Genomic DNA, 19954 nt, shown 5'->3' with positions numbered 1-19954 from the left:
TATATGTCAAGAATTGCCCTCTATTCTGGAGGTGATGTACAATGTCTTATAGAAGGTGAACTTTGCCATGTGATAGTCTTCTTCTTCTTCTTCTTCTTCTTCTTCTTCTTCTTCTTCTTCTTCTTCTTCTTTCTACTTCTTCTTCTTCTTCTTCTTCTTCTTCTTCTTCTTCTTCTTCTTCTTCTTTTGCTTTTGCTTCTGCTTCTTCTCCTTCTTCTCCTTCTCCTCCTCCTTCTTCTTCTCCTTCTCTTTCTCCTTCTCTTTCTCCTTCTCCCTCTTGCTTCCTCTTTTGCTTTTGCTTCTACTTCTGCTTCTACTTCTGCATCTGCTTCTGCTTCTGTTTCTTCTTCTTCTCCTTCTCCTCCTTCTTCTCCTTCTTCTCCTTCTTCTTCTTCTCCTTCTCTTTCTCCTTCTCCTTCCTCTTGCTTCTACTTCTCCTTCTCCTTATACTTCTCCTTCTCCTTCTACTTCTTCTTCTCCTTCTCCTTCTCCTTCTCCTTCCCCTTCCCCTTCCCCTTCTCCTTCTCCTTCTCCTTCTCCTTCTTCTCCTTCTCCTTCTCCTTCTTTTGCTTCTCCTTCTCCTCCTTCTCCTTCTGCTTCTCCTTCTCCTCCTCCTTCTTCTGCTTCTCCTTCTCCTTCTCCTTCTTCTTCTCCTTCTCCTTCTCCTTCTCCTTCTCCTTCTCCTTCTCCTTCTCCTTCTCCTTCTCCTTCTCCTTCTCCTTCTCCTTCTCCTACTCCTGCTCCTGCTCCTACTCCTGCTCCTGCTCCTTCTCCTTCTCCTTCTCCTTCTTCTCTCTCTCTCTCTCTGTCTCTCTCTCTCTCTCGCTCTCTCGTGAGTGTTACAATGTGAAAATCCCCTTGATCAATTCCCTTTGCTTTCTTGTTAGAGTGGAATTCTATAAAGTTTAGAGTACCAGGCAATGAAATCATGAGAGTACTAGGCAATGAGATCATGACAGACAAATTCTTCTTGAGGAACACTAGATGCTACTGCAGACCTGTCATGAACTAAGGAGGTTATTGACTTGAAAGGGAGCCAATGGAGGGGCTAATAATGTGGCAAACTCATGTGCTACATCTTAGATGATTGTCAATGAGTGGATGATGTCATCGATGACCTATCATGGATGATAGCTCATCATTGGATTTGTATCACAAGAATGGATGATTGTGCAAGATCAAAGAGGAATTTGAGACTTTTATAGATAAGCTATTGACATTGGACTCTCTTGGTGTCCTTTGTCTCTTTCAAATGTTTGATCGACCACATCATACAAATGTTAAACCCTACTGGATTTAGGTTGATCTAATGTCAAATGATAATGAGCATAATGTGTTGATTTGATATTTTAGAGTGTTGTTGAATAATGAACAATGTGTACTTTTGCAACTCTTTTGATTTATAATTGTTGACATGGCACTTGTTTGATAGTCAAGAGGACTGATGGCTCCTTCGAGGATGACAATATGTCCATGTGATTGCATGTATCAACCTTGCAAAGGACCTATGATTATAGTGAATTGTGATGGAGGAGCTATTGTTGGCTTCCCTCTTTACAAAACGTGGATGAGGTATTCTCATGGTGGAGGACATAAATGAGGTTGATCAATAGAGTTTTCTCATAAGAGATTGTTGGCAAACTTCTTACATGTTGATAATTTCTGATGAAATCCAAAGAGTTGCTTGAAGGTAAAACTAAAGATAAAAGTTAGAATGTCCCTAGAACACGTTTGATTGGAACTATATTCCACCACCCAACCATGCCACTACTCATGAGCCTAGAGGTGAGCTCTATGACCACTTTGTGATGCCTTGAGAGTCCTAAAAGTTTGAGTTGTGCTTTTCATGAGCCTGAAGGCATGGACAAACAATCACCTTGGGCCTGCATAAACTACCAAATCAAAATATAAGGCATTATTTGTTGTAGATATACCCAACCATGTTTAATTATGTACTCAGTAGCTGTGTCATTGATTTGAAGGGGGGGGTATACCTTTCTATATCCTCTCGATCTTTGCCCAAGAGCAGCAAGATCTGAATGATGATTCTGCTAGGGTGCTAGTCTAGAAAAACTTCAGAATGTTCATCTACTAATTGATGATTTAAACTCCAAAAATAGATTTTATTTGTAGCCATTTTGATGGAAACTCTATGTAAGGCCTTGCATGCATCTTTGACATAAGTGTGATCTCTTTTGCCTACTTGATTTGTGTAGGCTCTGAATTTGACCTTGTATTATGGACTACTACTAAAATATTTCCCCATGCTCTGAGCATTGAAGTTAAGCTACTAGATGTGATGGTTGATAGTGAATTGCAATCTTTGGGCCAAGACAAATGCAACCATCAAGTCTATAGAGCTAACATTTGGGTAAGTCATGACTTAAGGGACAACAAATGAGTTAGATAATTATGAATACCAGTCTTTCTTTCCTTTGATGGTCATACGAAGTGGGAGTTGCACGCTAAGGTTTGTTTGTCCATTGACTTTGGTTGTAAGTTGATCTCTACTTATATTTGAAGTTAGGTCCTCAATTGATCTCATTTCCTCCCTGAATTTCTTGCTTGTGGTTGACACTTTTGTGCCAACATCTAGCTACCCATAGTAGCTAGACAAGTTTCATCCTCAACCTTCAAGCCCAAAAAATCCATTGGTGATTGGGCAAAGGACGATTTTCTCTTGAATTGGTCTTTTGGTATCTATAAGACAATGCTAGCACATCTAGTGAAAATAAATGTATCCTGTAGGCACCTTACCATGGATTCAAGTACACGTGCTTGCATTTGGAAATATGCAACATATATTTTACACTCTCTTTAATTGTGCTAGCAGTCTAGCAAGTGCTAGGGAAAAGTGTGACTTAGATGTATGTGATGAATTTGTAGGTGCATTGTGTATGTATCTCTCTTGATTAGAAATTGGTCTATGTAATTCATTCATAGAGTCATCGTTACATGACGAGAAAACTATCTTTGTAGTAGAGTACAACTGCATGTTCGACTATTCTAATTGGAGCAAGATGTCTACCATGTACCATTGGCTGAATGTGGATGAAAAATGCTTGCATTACTAGGTCATTGACAATGGCATTTTACTCTCGTTCAATGTACTTCACCTCTACATGACAAAGCTATTTTATGAGCTTTGGGCTTTTGGTAGGATGTCATGATCCGGTTCAAGCTTTGATATTTGTTCTATTTTTGGCATATGATCCAACATGTAATCTCCTCTCACCCTTAGTCCTAAAATCCCAATCTAGAGTGCTATTCTCACAACCTTTCTATGAGTGCCTTCCACTCAACCATATTTCTAGTGTAGCCTGATTGTGAGTAGCACTATGCCTATTGATCCTTCACTTTGAGAACCCACCAAAGCATATTGGATGTCTAATGTCCTCATATTAATTCCATTTTATGAAGTTAGCATAGAAAGGGAATTTTGGTTTCATCATAACAATTACATGCGCACACTCTCACACATTGACATATGCAAATTTAAACCAAAAATAACAAATAATATGGTTGAACGTGTCCTAACCATCAGTCAAAGCCGTGTCTTCAGAAATAGAATGGTTGTCAAGGTCGGTTCCAAATATCCTTATTTCTTGTGGTTAAGGTACTCTCTTTCAAATCCCAATTGTGAGAAAGGAAGTCGGTCAAAGTAACTGCTCATGTAGTTAAAATAACAAGTGATAGCATGATTGCATGTCATGAGTGGGCATTCAACAACTGTATTTTCATCATCTAGTGCCCCTTTGCATTTTAGGCTTCAAGTCACTCTTCCTTCCACTGTGTTTAACATGATAATGAAGAATTTTGCATTAAAGAAGCTCATTTGATGCATTCTCTCACCTCATTGAGGAGGTAAAAAGTTTAGGGACTCAACATGGACAAGATAATTCAATTCGACTCTCCAAAGAAGGATGCCACCCAGATTTCTCAACTCTCTAAGTCATATTCATGGCATCAGAAGGTCATTCAATGGTAGGGTATCGATCCCCCATATCTGGAATCTCTATCTCCTACATGATCAATACTTTTATGCATGGTGTGTTTATGTCAAACCTAGACAAGTTATAGGCAAGGATGGCAGACTGAGCTCTAGTCAGGTACATGGTGCCTATGGTATATATCAATGGATGAGGTGGCATGTCCTATCCATCTAGAGAGTGGAAGCTTAATGAAAATACTATCCCCAACCCCTTTTGTCATGGCTTCATTGGTCTCATCAACCACAAGGTGTTTGGCTATCAGAGTTTGGCATATGAGTGCAAAATCCATCCAAGTAGTGCCCTTGATTGAAAACCAGCAAAGTGCACTCTACCATAGTAGAGAAATGATGTTTAGATTTGAGCTTGATTCGGATAGGTTAGGCAAAGAATATCTCCATGAGTTCATACCTCACTTCCATTTTATAGGTACTTATAGATGAGGATTACCAAAAGGCGAGCGACAAAAAGCGAGTGAGCCAAAAAAAGCGAGCAATAAAAAACAATAAAAGATTTATAAATCCCCCATTTCAATAGCAAAAAATAATAACTTATTCAAAAGTCCATATGTTTCCTCAATGCTAGAAGGTTAAATATGCATATAACTTTCTGAGCCACTAACACTAATTTCACATCATCCATGAGATAGTTTGTATGTTCAATTTCCAATTCATTGTTTGTAATAAAGACAAACCCTACAGTAACTTCAATCAAGTTCTCTCTTTCCACTAGAGTAATTGAGATCATCAATGCAACCTTCCACATAGGTGGGGTGTTTCCAAGGACTCCTTGCATGGATTAGTCTAGATTCCATGCATATGTAAATGCTTAGCTTTTTTAACTCTGTTCACTCTTGGAATGAAACCCATGTTTCTTTGTTACTGGAAAAATATCCTTCCCTAATGATTTATTCTTAGCTCCCACTAATCTAACCAATGCAATAAATTAACCACAAATTCATATTTTGGTGCATTAAATTTTACTAGATGGTGCACAAAGACATGATAATCATCTAAAGTACGCCTTGCCATTTGATTTGATATGTAACATGACCCTATTTGGACTTGTAAATCAAATACAAGGATGTGAAAATGTCCTCTTTTGGGCCAAAACAAGGAGCGCGTTAATGCGCTCCCTCCCTGTTTTGGCCCAAAAGAGGGCATTTTCACATCCCTGTATTTTTGCAAGATGTCAACATATGATTTTTTTGGCCCAAAAGATGAGTTTTTAACATCCCTACATCTTTTTATTGTCAAATATAAATGGCATAATGTTACATATCAAATCAAATGACAAGGCATGATTTAGATCAATATCATGCCTTTTTGCACCATCTAAAAAAATTATGTGCGTCAGAATATGAATTTTGTGAGATTCTGTCCAATTTTTTGCACCAAGTTTAAAGCAAGGTTTCCCATAATGGGGAGCGAGAAGACACTGTCTATTTTGGCCAAAAAAAAAACCCAAATTTAACATCCTCTACCTTTTAATTGCACTCTAGGGATCACTCTTCATAAACCCATAAAGCATGTGCAAGCAAGCATGTATTAAAAATTACCCCTATTCTTGCAATTTACATTTTGTCATGTAAATGGTTGAACCCATGTATGTGTTTACATTTTAAAATATCTACATATATAAATTACATTAAGTTGCTATTTTATAAATCCCCTCATGCACACAAACAACATGTAAGTCCCCCCACTAAAAAATACCCCTCAATGCACAAAAGGGTATGTTACCTGTTTATGAGTGACCCCCCAGGATAATTGCCAAACCTAAATGGGGTCATGTTACAATAGTCCTTAACTTTAGACTACTCAATTTCAAGAAATGTGACACATAACCACTCTTTTGAATACTTTAGACTTCAAGCAATTATTTTATTAAAAACTTAGATTCTTTCTTTGCTTGCTTGATTTTCCAATCACTTCAACTAATTGTTGCTCACATTTTTGGGCTTGCTCGCTTTTTCTCGCTCGCTCTATTGGTTGCCTCCTTATAGATTAGAGAATATTACATTGGGATGTGGCAAGCTTGTATTTGTTTGAGTAGCCAAGCTCGCCTGTACTGGTATGAAGCATAGATTCAATCCATGAGGGCCTCTTTGCACAAAGAGAAAGCAAGAGATGAAAGAGCCACGGCAACTTAATGAATTGGTCAATAAGCCATCTTTTTCCTCACCTTCCCTAATTTGCTAGGGGGTGGACATAACTTGCTAAGAGATGTGGTAGGGTTTGTTGTACGTTGATCCCATAGGTGGACCTCAAAACAAGATTCCTTTGAAGTATGCAAAGCTTCTAAGTCTTCTTCTTGATTTGAGACCCCATAGACAAATCATTGAGCTAGGTCAAGGGTACAAAGGATTCCACATTCCTCAAAGGGAAGCAAAATCTCAAGATGATTTGGGCAAAGGCCTCAAGGACATTCATTCTTATGTCTAGAGGAATATGTATAGGTCTATAGTTATTTGGGAAAAGGCCTCAAGGAAAATCATTCTTACGTATAGAGGAATATGTATAGGTCTATAGTTAGGAAACTCGTGAGGGTTGACATGGGAAACCAAACCAATCCATAAATCAAGGGCCATTACATCCAAGTGTAACTAGTTCCTTAGTAAAAGGTGAGAAGTGTAGCTCATTGGACATAAATACATTGAGAAGATGTGGCAAGCCTACCCTCTCTTGAGTAACCAAGCTAACCTATAGTGGGAGTAATCATATCCTCAACCCATGAGGGCCTCCTAGTATAGGGAACAAGCAAGAGTTGAAAAGCCAAGGTAGAGACTCTCAAAGTGGACATGGAATATTTTGATGAAAGGACTAGCACCACAGAGGACAACTTATAGGATGTCAATGGGAGCATTAGGCCCACAAGATTGTTAGGATGAAACAATTGTGAAGATGATCATTGCATGAGTCTCAAAGGAAGAACCATGATGTTGAACGCTCTTCCTCTAATTAAAAACTAATAGATTTCCTATCATGATATTTCTTTAGTTGCTTCTTTAGGTAATCTTGTTTCTCTAGAGCAGAGATGTGATACATCTGCTCCTCCATTGCCTCAAACTCTCCCAAATTGTGCTCCAAGGCTATTCTAAGAGGTCCAATATTTCCATCTCAAGAAGGAGTACACTCTATATCATAGACTAAGATGTAGAGAGAGAAAGTTATGGCCTAGTTATATGTAAGCTTGTAGGCACATGTGATAATTTTTTATCCCATAGCTTGGGAGCTTGGCGTCTTTCATAAGATGGCACTAAGGACCTAATGGTACTCTCTAGTCATCCATTTTTATGTGGGGTTACAAGATTCCATATCTCGATGGACAATAGAGAGCCAATTAACTATCCCTTAGATGATGGCATTCATAAAATAGGTGCCTTGATCCATCATCATTATCCTTAGGGCAGTCGAATTATTACATGTCTTGATCTACAAGGAATTCAAATATAGTTATAATCAATGCATCATCCTTATAGGTAGCCATTGCTTCCAACCATTTTGTGAAGTAGTCTATGGCTACCAAGATATAGACTTTTTGAGAGGATGGAATGAGGATGGGGTAGATGAAGTCTACGCCCCACTTTTTGAAGGGTAGGAGCCTAAGAGCTAGAAGTAGGAGTCTCTTTTGATTCTCTTTCGCCTTACCCTTTCTTAGTTATCACACATCTCTACAAGTGTGGTATTCTTTATAAAATCAATGGCGATACCTTCTAGTATTGAAGTTTCAAGAGTGCAAGACAAGCTTGCATTTCTAATTTAGATCAAAATCTTGGGGAAAGGTGCTTGTTTGACCTCAGGTGGGAGATTGAGTGAAGCTCATTTCCCCTTTTTCTTTCCAATCTAAGAGGAGGTTAAAACATATACTTAAAATTCTTGCTCGAGTGTGATGGGTTTCTAGGACATGAATTGAATTATTGGACGCATTTAAGGTCAACGGTATGTTTATGACATTCTCCTTACCATTTTGAAGGACTACACAATTGTCTTGGAGGAGGGGCCGATGCTCGATGAGTGATCAGATTACGTTCCACCCTAGCAGTATCTTACAAATTCTTCCAACTCCAGTGTCATTCTTGTTCTTGAATATCATAATAGTTGTGAAAGTCCTTTGGGCATTCATTATGCGCAATGACCTTAGTTGTTTCAAGCTTGACATACGACTTTCACATACATTGTGTCTGGCCTTCTAAACCCATACTATTTGTGTGCTTTGCTCAGCACATTTACACATTCAATGCTAGTGACTATGTGGTGGAAGTTGTTGATCATGTCCTTGACCTCCCCTAATGAACTCTCGAACAAAACCATCGGGTAGAATGACTAGAGAGGTAGGCTTTAGTGGTTGACAATGGTCAACAACAAGGCTAAAGCAAGGAGTGGAGGTAGTACTTCGACTTCGATGGGATTCTCTTTCACCCCCATGGTAAGTTTGTAATGCCTTTAGTCTCAAATGGCATAAGTAATCTTTGCTTCTAGCATACCTAGAATCTTTCAACCAACAAACATCAGGATCTTTCTTTTTAGTCTACAAATAAAGAGCTAAAATAGAGCGTGGACTTTGAGGGTCATCTTTCTTGTAATTTGCAATACTAGCTCTATCCCTTTGTATGAGTAGTCTTCAACTGGTCTTCAACTAACTCATTAAGCGAGCGCAAATTAGAGAACAAGTTTCAGACTACTACATTGAGGTCGATATTGGTGATGAACTGGTTTTGGAAGCTATCCCAACCCTCTCCCAATCTAGGACAATCTAGGATTGAACCAAGATTCAAACACCTATACTAGGATCGGGCTAGGTATACATCTTGTGCAACTCTTTTACGATAACTCAAGAATGTGGATATGTACTCGAAATTCCTCAAATGGAGTTTTGGGTCTTTGCCATTGGCACCCATTGAATTCTAGGAGTGGGAAGATTATACCCCTTGGAAGGGTGGGCATTACTATCGCCACCACTACAATGAGAATCCTGCCTCTAGAAGGAAGTGATGTCTTTGAGATGAGAAGATGCAAGTACAAGCAAGCTCATAGGAGTGGGGGCACTAGCGAAAGCATTCCCAGGTTAGCTCTCAATATCTCTCTTTTTAGCATGCCCCTTTCTCCCTGTATGAGGGTTCTTTCACTCATGCCATGGCAACTTGATCATGATCATAGAGACCAATGTGTGGGCTTTGGAGGTCTTATGAAAGTTTTTTGCCTTGAGGAAAATGTAGAAGAGCAAGAATGGTAGCCTACACCTTTAACATATTTTGAGTAATAAAATGTCCGACCTTAAAAGGCCTTTAAATTCCTAGTGATTTGAAGGCCTTTCACTGACATGTCAAATGATACTTTTGAGTGTACTCCTTAATAGGACACAAATCACGTGGGTTGATGGGTTTGATCAAGACACAAAGATTCTCGATATATCTTCAACCACCGCTCTTCTCAAAAATTTGTTGCAACATAGGCAAGGTAGGTTGTTCTCCGCAATCCTTTAATGAACTAAAGCTACTCAAAGGGGCACACAACCCATGGATAGGACCAGAAATGAGTGGAGACTTTGTTGCTTTTATGAGCAAAGGGAATTGGGGTTGTTGCATCAAGGCAACCTATGTCATCAAGGTGGCTCTAAGGGAATGCAGATCAACAAACTCCTCCCTAAGCACTTCGAATGCAAACATCAAAGAGGCACGGATGAAGCATCAACAATGCAAATGAAGGCACCTCTCATAGAAGGAAGAAGATGCAAGAGAGGACTAGAAATGGGATGATGTGAATCAAATCGAGCAATAAAGGAAGAGGTGATGCAATGGAATATTCTCCCCTAATTCTTAATGCAAAAATAACACCAAACTTAGACAATGTGAGGATAGCCACTTGATTGAAATGTCAAGAAGTCCCCCTCTAAGTGAGGCCTCTAAGTGAGGTTCTCTAAGGTGCTTCTATCTTGATGGTTTGGATACTAGTGGTGAGATCATGAGGCGTGAATCTTTCCTAAGGAAACTTTGGAGGACTGTTGAGGCCATGCTGTAGACCAGCAAAGAAAAGATGGTGCCAGATCAAAGGGAATTGAGGCTTCAGTGGTTGAACGAAACTCCCTTAGTGTCGCTTCCCTCTCTGGGATGTTCAATCAGCCAAAAGAATGTCAAACTCTGGTAGATTTGGGGCCTATTTGATATCAAAAGACAATGAACAGGTTGTGTTGAGCGAGAGTGGTAGAATCATGGATTGTTTTGAGAGTTTTGAGAGCGAGCTTTGCTGTGTGAGGCACTTACACCCACCACACATCTCACGCAGAACTCTTTCCTCCCACCTTATTGGCCTGCCACGTTTACAATGGAAGCCTTAGTAATGGTGGGCCAGCTTGGGAAAGCGAAAATAGTTTTCCTTTTTGGATTCTCTTCATAAAATCCACGTGGTTTGGGGCTCGAGTAAACTACAATCGAGTCAATCACGTGGCCTATCACATAACAACAAATTAACTACGCCAACTTCCAATCACCACGACACGCCCTCTGAGGGAACCTCAACTTGTTTATTTATTGGGTGCCACCTCAAGTGTGCACCCTATGTATTAAACGGAAACTCTTTTTTTTTTTTTTTTAAACACACCCACACGGTGTACTCACGCACCCCTAGTCCTATCGAGGGCACCTCGCCCGGGACCGGTGGGCAATGGGTCCACAGCTGTGGCACTCACACACACCACAAGTCTCTTTTGGAACTCAGGGTTGTCGACTTGGCAAGTATTCGACGATTGACGGCTCCTCCAAGGGTGGCCCTTGACAGTTTGTCTGTCTGACTGCATGCGTAGACCTGGCAAAGGGCTCTGGAGAAGGTGTAGCCTAATTACAGTCTTCCCTACTCTTGAAGTAGGACCCTGTGTGTTCTTACGGCCATAGATAATGTACGGTGGAGCTATTGTGGCTTGGAACTTCGAGGAGGCAATCTCGCGGAAGAGTAAGCCATTGGTGAGCTTGGAGGTGAGTTCTATAAACGCTGTACGGTGGCTTGAACTGTCCTAGAAATCTCCGTTATGCTTCTGATTAGCCTCAGGGCAGACACAAATTTAAAATATGAGGCACTACTAGTGTTTAGCAATGTTCTCAGTAGCTATGTCTTGTGCAAACTAGATTGGGCTTGTGCAAACTACCAAATTTAAAATATGAGGCACTACTAGTGTTTAGCAATGTTCTCAGTAGCTATGTCTTTGATCTGAAGGGGGGTTGTATACCTTTCTGTACGCTCTCTACCCGTTGCCCGAGAAGAATCGGCGAGATCTAAATGATGGTTCTCTTAGGGCACCAGTCCAGAGAGTCTTCGATTGTTTACCCACTCGTTCATGAGTTAGACTCGAAAATAGATTCTCTGCCATTTTGATAGAAACTCTATGTTAGATTCTCTGCCATTTTGATAGAAACTCTATGTAAGGACTTGGCGCACATCTTTGATAGTGGTGTAATCTCTTTCCCTAATTGATTTGTGCAGGCTCTGAATTTGGCCTTTTGTCACGGGATATTGCTGAAAGGTTGCCCCAAGCCCTCAGCGTTGAAGTTAGGCAGCTGGGTATGATAGCTGTTGGTGGTGATTTAGTAATCTTCCGGTCAGCAGATTGCCAGACTTTGTCATTGAAAGGTAACCGGTATAGGGGTCCTGTCCCGGTGGCTAACCCTCTATCGCTGATAGATGGGCCTTCAAGTCAAATGTGCACGTAGCTCATGGCTCTCAAGGAACAGAACGAGTTCGTTACTTACGGATATCAATTCTTTTTTTCCTCTGATGGTCATACGGGTATCAATTCTGGTTGGTCATACGACGAGTGGGAGCTGCATCAGCATACAATCCAATGAGGAGTTCTAGAGGGTTGGGCTGAGGAACTACATGGATGTTTCCCCCAACTATCCCCAAAGTTTGGAGGCTTCAGCCATTTGTGTTCTTTTGGGAAACGGTGGGGCACTAAGGGCTCTAGGCAACAAAAGGTACACCCCGACTTGGTTTCCAGACGTTTGATCAAATTTCAGAGGTAAGATGCCCTCCTTCATGGGACATTGGTTAGGAGCGAGGGGGCATGCCATGTGGATGATGTATGGGGATAAGGCAAAGTGTAGACTTTTGGTCTTTAGAACAACAAAAAATCGAAATTTGTATGATTGGACTTATTCTAGTCTTACAAAGGTATATGTATAAGGCAAAGTGTAAGATTACCTTTTGCCCAGACAGAGAGGAGTTCAAGCGCTAGCCCTTAATCTGGCACCCAGAGTTCAAACTGGGCCACCGCACGCACACTAGTTGAGCACAATGGGATAGTGGACCTGCCCGCTCTCTAGGAGCCTTGTGCCACCTCATTAAGCAGTGACGTCGAGCAGTGGTACATTTGAGGGGGTTGAGGCAAGCTTGATGAGATTGACTGTCCTCGCATGAGGAGCTAAGGGAAGCCCGGGATCTTGACCGGCCCCCTTGATGGTTCGATCAATTGTCTCTGACAAGGTTGGCACTTGAGTTTGCTTCACGATTGAGTACATTGATCCTTACCCAGTTTTCTACAACATAGCCCAAGGAGGGTCGTTATTCCTGAAGCCATCCTCAAGAGGACGATGGTCAGATCTGGTGCCTTGACCTCTTTGCACGAACAGAGGATTATTTGGGAGACGGGGGCCATTTACACTATGAGTTCTTGTAGGGGCGCTTAACGAGAGATTCAGGGGACCAGGTTTGGCATCTAGTGTAGGGAGCTCAGATATGATTGCAGAATTGGAGTTCTTTTCATACACCACTCAGATCGACAAACAATGCTAGTTGGAGACCTCGGCCTGGTGCCCCTCCAGGGAGCACCACTAGGTGGAGCAAAAGATCCCCACTGAGTCATTCCCAGTTTGCAGTCCTGGCTTTGGAGTAGCCACCGCCCAAGGAAGATCTCCTATTTTTTCCCAGGCTTACAAATTGGCCCATGGCTAGTGCAGATGCAGAGAGGTGGGATCTGTCATTGTTGCTCAGCAGATCTGTAGACCATAGCACACTCATTGTGAAGCTGCCCCTCAGCCCAGAGAAACTGTGTATCTGTATCAAAAGGACCTGTATACGATCCACCATTCCCTGTCATTTAAACATTTGATGATGATCAAACGTCTCTGAAAAATACAAGCTGCCTTCATGCTACAACTCAATAAATTCTCTCTCTCTCCTCTCTCTCTCTCAGATGTCTCTCTCTCTCTCTCTCTCTCTCTCTCTCTCTCTCTCTCACCCTGGGCACATGTAGCATTTTTTGCAAGGTTCAGCAGGTAAGGCAGCTGGATGCCTGGCGGAAGGCAATCGGATGCGTGACGGGCACCATCAGACTACACAGGCAGGCAAGGTCCGGCAGGAGATGGATATCCATAAAAACACAGAATGTTGGTTCTCAGACTTCAGCCTGAGCATGTGCCCGCAACTCCAACACCTTCAGGCATCCATGTGCCCTTGGTTCTGATGGCATCCAAGCTTACTGGATTTCAATCTCCATCATAAGTGCCCGGGCTCTCTCTCTCTCTCTCTCTCTCTTTGTTTGTTTGTGCCAGCAAACATGTGTGTGCCTGAATGCATCTGCGTTAAGACTGCAAAGATGGAGAAAATTCTTGTTGTCCCAAATGGAATAGTTATGGAGGTGAAATTCTCTCTCTCTCTCTCTCTCTCTCTCTCTCTCTCTCTCTCACACACACACACACACACAGAGTTTGTGTGTGTTTATGCCAGCAAAAAAGTGTGTGCATGAATGCATGTGCATTAAGACTTCAAAGGTGGAGAAAAGTCGTGGTTATTCAGGTGAAAACAAGTTCAATCACTCATACCTGCCTTCATCTCCACAATTAAATCAGATATGATTTGAGGGTAACAAGAAGTCAGATCCATCAGCCCCACATTACGACAGCGGATTGAAATCGAGAAAGAACCCCTGTACAATAAGTGGTACATGCTAACTTCCACATGCATGTGTGTGCAAATGTGAGGGAGTATAAGGGAAGTGACAATTGTCATTCATCTGCACAATAGTAAGGGACCACGGATAATCCCCGAATTGGTACATGCACTTGCAAATTTGCAGATGTCATTCTGCTTTGTTGCATTGCTTATAAATAGTTTACCTGTACACACGAGTTCAAGGGGGAGGAGAACAATGTGCAGCCAGTTTGTACAAAAAGCTGCCATAAAATGCAGTCTTATGTTGAATTCAATATATCAACAAGCAAGCAAATCATTCTTTCATATTAGATTTCAGGGAACCTTAAGAGGGCTGTTTTTTAATAATGTATGTCCTTGAACGTTAATTGTAGAATGTGCTTGCTTATGAGGCTGCAGATACACCCCTTGGAGTGATGTCCATCGGATAGCTCCCCAAAACTCGTAAGAATGTTGCAAATTCCTGAGACAACCAACACTGGATTATTCTGGGGCATGACTGTTATTTAATATACCAAAACATGCACTGTTCTTCGAGATTTGAGACAGGACACACACCCACGGTTTTACTGTGGTATATGCCGTGTAATAGCTAATGAAGTCATCATCTGCCTTGTCTAACAGGTTAAGAAAGCCATGCCAATTACCAAGAAGCGTGCATTACCTGAAGCTGCCCAAGAGCATTTTGAGCCTTTGGATCAGCCATTGAAGCCTCAAAATCAATGTAGAAAAGATAATCAAAATATCTGCACATATTGCGTATGGATTGATTAGTTAGTGAGCTCTATTATATCCGTGCCGTATTAATATACAGATAAGAGAGTGCTCAAGAGGCACGCACTTAGCAACTCCATTGTTGCTGTCATCCACCACCCGCAACGGCCTTTTCCTTTGTGGGCGGCTCTCAATCTGGGAATTTTTTAAGATAAACCAATATTATGAGCTGTACATCTAAAAGGATGGGCATTGACTCCAATGTTCATTGGCTTAATTCGAGTTTTGATAGGCCCTAAGCACAAGTTTACCTCAGCATGCCATGGAGAATTAAAAATGTTATATGGCGTGCTTTGCATGTTGAGTTCAAAAAAGCCTTATAAACAGCAAAATGAAAAAATGGCAGTACTAAGAAGTAGACCAAGGCAGCAGACAAACCTTTGTAAGGTTGATATTCCTAAGTGAGAAAACTGCTAGAGCCTTGAATAGCACGCCTGGCCCTTCCTCCAAAGTAAACACTATACTTGTCTGTATGAGCAAAAATTAAAGAACAGCAACAGGTCATAGACTGACAGCATGGAGCAGAAATTTCCCAAAGTAAAGATTGAACTTGTCTGACATCCAACAGAAAACAGAACCTGCATCACTCATTTGACGCCAGGAAAATAAAAAAGGAAATAAAAATGTAGTATGTCGCTATTCCAATGCAGAATAAAGAGGACGAACCAAACTCGGACAATGAGAATGTCTACCTTGAAAGGTCTATCAGTCCGTGGAATAATTGGCTCACGTGCCAGCATGAGAAACCGAGTCACATTATCCACATCATCCTGCAGTTCAAAAGGCATAGACTTGTTGCAACTGGCAAGATGCATTTCGATTATATCAAAGTTGGATTTTATGCCACATGAATATGTCCAAAACTCAAGATTTGACAGGTGATAAATGGTGAACGCATGTCAGCTCCCATTCAAAACCACTTCACATCACAATGTGGAGTATATGGAAGACTCCCAACCTGAATACCATCTGCAAGTATATCTAGGCCATAGATCTCTGCAGCTCGAGCACTGGCAACAGCGCCTGTCTCTCGCAGGTTATGCTGTGCTATGAACTGTCAATCCAATACATGCCGGTTTAATAGGAGGCACATACAAAGAGTACATGTGATTGAGTGTAGAAGGATGAAAAAAACGGGAAGCTAAGATTTGTCATGGATTCTGGCTCTGGAAGTTCCTCTGCACAAGAATGAGGATAGACCTCCAAAAATGCAGCCACCTCACCTGAGCCGCGCCTGCGGTGTCATCAACTGCTTCCCGTATGACACCCAACTTGGTGAGGGTTCCTTCGCACTGTGCCAACGCCTGCAGGTGCAGGATGTTTCAGGCAACAAGAGCGTGGGCTGCTATCAGGTTTGGAAGGCCAGAGATTGGATATCTTAGTAAGTACCTGCGGGTGGCTTACAACTCGTTTCAGCTCTTCTTTCTTAACTCCAGGCAATCCAAGGAGACAATGATGGACAGAAAGTTGAACTTCTCCAACTATGTGCAGCCTGTGGCGAAGCAGCAAGTCGTAATTTCTGTGTATGCTTCCACCCAAAGAGTTTTCGATTGGGAGGACAGCTCTGTCCACTAGCCACAGTTCCACTGCCTGGGATGGATAAAGTACAGTTAAGCATAAACCCGCTTCACTTCAGCAACTTGTAGGTCTTTCAACGTACGCTACCTGAAATGCCGCCTCAAACTGCTCGCAAGGAACCGCTTCGCAATTTGGGAATGCTTTAGCAGCTGCCGCCTCGCTGTAAGCTCCAGGTACACCCTTCTCTTCCAAGCAGGCCCTGAGGTTAGAGAGGAGTAGAAAAGATACGACAATACCTGAAATCTTTTTCAATTTGTGTTTGGCAAAACATCACATCTTCTATTTTGTGCAATGCCGGAAGCCATCAGCTTTTGACTGGGCGTCGGTGCGTGCAGTCTTGAAACGGCAATGGATACATTTCTGTGAAAGCATGAGCCGACGAGGACATGTCTGCACCTGGTATGCCACGCGCACCGAGGATCCATGTGATGGCGGTTTCGTCAGATCCGACACGGACAACGGTTCTGCACAATTGGACAAACTCATTCAATCACCGAAAACGGAGTCTGCAGTTTTCTAAAGGATCAAATTTCCACGCAGCAATCAAGCATACCAAGAATTGTTTGCACTAATTAGGCATAATTAGTTCCACTTCAGCGCATTGCACATATACCTTCCAAAAGTTGAAAGGCAGAGAAAGACGAACTTGGAAGAGCAAGCAAATTTGTTGATGCAGACGAACCCAGGGCTCCATCTTTAGACTCGCTAAGAGTGCCTAATTCTAGCTTCGCACTGGACCCCTGGACCTCCGTTGCCCACTGACTCGTGATCACAGCGCATATGCTCCTCCACTGCGCTCCACGGCCAAGATACTCGATTGGAGGCTGATCGGCGAAGGTAGGCCTGGGGGCGTGCCCGATATCGTAAGAAGATGCTCGAAACTGTCCTAATTTATACATGCTACCTTGTTTTACTGTACAATCTTCTAATCTGCCCCAGTGCCGTCGTATTCTAGTAAGCTTTCTGAGATCTTGGTTAGTAATTATGTCCCGCAAGTTGAAGACGGGGGAAAGCGCCGTGGAATCAACAGAATGAGCGGCAGCCATGTAGGAGGAGACGGGACGATCAACGGCGCGGATGGAGCGAGTGAAGTGGTACGTGGGATACGAAGGGAGAGAGGGGGAGGCAAGAGAACGGAGGAGCAGCAAGGGAGGTGCAGTCGAGGTGATATGGAGTGACAAGGAACTGGGGGGAGGGAAAGCAAAGGTAGGGAGAGGTGGATGGGAGGAAGTGGTGGAAGAGGAGCAGGAACAAAGCGAGCAAGCGAGAAAGGAAAGCCAGCAAGCAAGGAAGATTGCAGGCTAAGGAAAAGGCGGAGAGGAGGAGAAGGTTAAGTAGGAGGAAGAAGAAGAAGGTGTGCGAGACAAGGGGTTGGTGGCCTGAACGTTGGTTGTTACGAAAAGGTGGCGAACAAATGTTTGTGTGTGTGTTCTTTTTTTTTTTTTTTTTTTCCCCCCGCTTTTGCTTAAGCCTAAAATGCTCGCAAAAATTTTTAGATGCCCTGTAGCCTCCTCGCCGACGTAGGTTGGTGGTGTTGGTTGCCCTGTTCTTTTCCCCCCTTCCACTTCAAAACATTCATTACCTCAGCCTTACGTAGTTATTATCCTCCTTTCCTCCTACCTTCACTCCTCCCTTTTCAACATAATTTCATCTTCTTCTTCTTCTTCTTCTTCTTTACTTGGCCCGCCGCATAGCGTTTTATGCAACTCTAAAATCTTGCGAAGCCATGTGCCACATTCGAAGCCGCTTTATCCACTGAACTATTATTAGCTACTTACAATTGCCCCTATAGCTAGCAACTGGCCAAGCACTCCAGTTTTTTTGGCCTGCCATAGGTAGGCCTTAAGTGAAGGCGATTCAACAAGAAGCAAAAATAGCCAATTTTTATTTTCGAAAATTCTCCAATTTTTATCGATCCACATGCTATTTTAGTCCCTCTCTCTCTCTCTCTCTCTCTCTCTCTCTCTCTCTTTGTCTCCCTCATCGCTATCAATTCATCATCTTTGCCCTCTTTCGCTATTTGGATCTCAGGCAGGCCTTATGAATGATTTGTATCATTTACCTTGTTAAGAATTGCATTTTGCACATTTCCCTTTCATTTTTTATGTGACTTTTGCGCTCACCCACCCATAACTCACATCCACAAAGCCTCAGCCCCAACCGTGTTGCCTGGTTGGATTCTGTAGATGATCGGCCTTATTCGGTAGAATCCACAAGCTACTTGAATGATTACTCCAAATTGCAACATGATCCACTAGCAATTACAACCGTCAAATCAGCTCCCATGGACTACAGTCTCTCCTCGCCACATGGATACACCCAAAACCCTCTGCACCCACGCAGCCACCATGTGGACAATGCCTTGCACCAACCACCGATTCGATTAATCAACAATTGCCATGTGGCCTTGGCTTGAGCCTGCCTCCCCCGTCCGTGCGCAACGTCCAAAAATCAACACTCGTCACATCAATTCTCAGGGCAACTTGCTCCTGACCTCTGATCGGTCGCCAATCTGCCCAATTTCCTCTCAGGAATGGGCTTCGAGAGCCGATTCCCTACAACATCTAATTAAAGGGCCTTCCAAACATAAAAGGATTGCCAAAAAAGTAATTCACGATTCTTAGTGCATCCAAACACAACACGTAGCATTCTCCAACTTTGAAAAGGACCATAGCCCAAATTTCCATGAAACACACTAGCCTACACTCTCACCCCTTGAGAAACTCACCTCACCATGCGTCATCATAAAATTTCTAACCTACAAGCACAATCCCACAAAGAACACATTGCGATGACCATAGCACATACTACAAAAACTACAATGGATGGACCATAGCGCATTGCGATGACCATAGCACAAACTGCACAAACTACAATGCACAGACTACACACTAGACTACATGCCGCCCATTGTCTAAAAAGTCGCACATACTCGCTTTCAACACATCATCAACTCGCGCCATCCATGCTATCAAAAGCCTACTAGTTACCACGCCGCTGCCTAATTTACCATGCTACGCCCCCCTCTCGTCAGCCCTCAATGGTTGGGAAAGGGCCTTGGTCACCATTTCCCGCCCAGGAAAGGACTCCTAAAGCCCTTTCCCTCCAACCTTCTAGTTAAGCTATTTTTGATCATTTTTTAGGGGCACTAAAAGAAATTTTTCTAAGATGGCACTTCTTTTTGAAGATTCACTTCTCTCTTTCCCTTGAGGGAAGGGTTTTGAGGGCATCGCAACCATTTAAATGAGGTTCAAATTCAAGTACTTAGACTCTTTCTCCTCACATTACGCCTAGTATTCAAAAGTCTCCCCCCCTCCCCCCCCCCCTGCTCTCTCTCTCTCTCTCTCTCTCTCTCTCTCTCTCGCATGAGTTCTTGTGATTGTGTGAGTCTAGTTCATAGAATCACTCCAAACAAGTGAATCTTGCCTTCTTGGCATCATTGCTACAACATAAATACACCCCCACCCCACCCTCACTCTCATGGACATCTTCAGCTTTTACACACAAAGAATCCAAAAAGCTTAATAGGAATCTATGAGTGCATTCCTTCTCGCCCTCCCTTCCCTCAAGTGTGAATGCAAAAACCAAGAAACGAAAAAGGAATTCAAAAAGCTAAACAGGAGCCTACAAAGGAAGAGTGCCCACTCTTCCCATGCCTCTTTATGGTTGTTGGATTGTCCTTACAATAGTTTG

The 19954-nt window shown here is 42.4% G+C and overlaps 1 protein-coding gene and 1 long non-coding RNA gene across 3 annotated transcripts; one reads left to right on the top strand and one right to left on the bottom strand.

Moving 5' to 3' along the window:
* Positions 1-10746: 10746 nt before the first annotated feature.
* LOC147894127 (uncharacterized) lies at positions 10747-12036 on the top strand. The gene is made up of 2 exons (XR_015542067.1): positions 10747-10936; positions 11465-12036. It is a non-coding gene; the product is annotated as an uncharacterized LOC147894127 (long non-coding RNA).
* A 1702-nt stretch (positions 12037-13738) lies between these two features.
* On the bottom strand, positions 13739-17609 carry LOC147894126 (arogenate dehydratase 2-like). Of its 2 annotated transcripts, none has more exons than XM_087384367.1 (11): positions 16875-17609; positions 16658-16725; positions 16349-16441; positions 16073-16273; positions 15907-15987; positions 15642-15737; positions 15376-15453; positions 15062-15151; positions 14751-14818; positions 14574-14655; positions 13739-14372 (listed from the first exon to the last, which is right to left on the bottom strand). In XM_087384367.1, the coding sequence occupies exons 1-11, from the start codon at positions 17305-17307 to the stop codon at positions 14295-14297; spliced, it is 1368 nt and encodes a 455-aa protein (XP_087240493.1). In that variant the 5' UTR covers positions 17308-17609; the 3' UTR covers positions 13739-14294. The 2 variants fall into 2 exon arrangements, with proteins under 2 accessions (XP_087240493.1, XP_087240494.1); XM_087384368.1 differs by having other exon boundaries at positions 13740-14372; positions 16908-17609.
* Positions 17610-19954: the final 2345 nt, after the last annotated feature.

This window comes from Dipteris shenzhenensis, chromosome 14, assembly GCF_047967505.1.
Source record: "Dipteris shenzhenensis isolate YYH24624 ecotype China chromosome 14, Dip_SZ_1.0, whole genome shotgun sequence".
Taxonomy (NCBI): Eukaryota; Viridiplantae; Streptophyta; class Polypodiopsida; order Gleicheniales; family Dipteridaceae; genus Dipteris; species Dipteris shenzhenensis.
The sequence above is the reverse complement of the archived record's forward strand: the minus strand, read 5'-3'. Positions and strand labels throughout refer to the sequence as shown.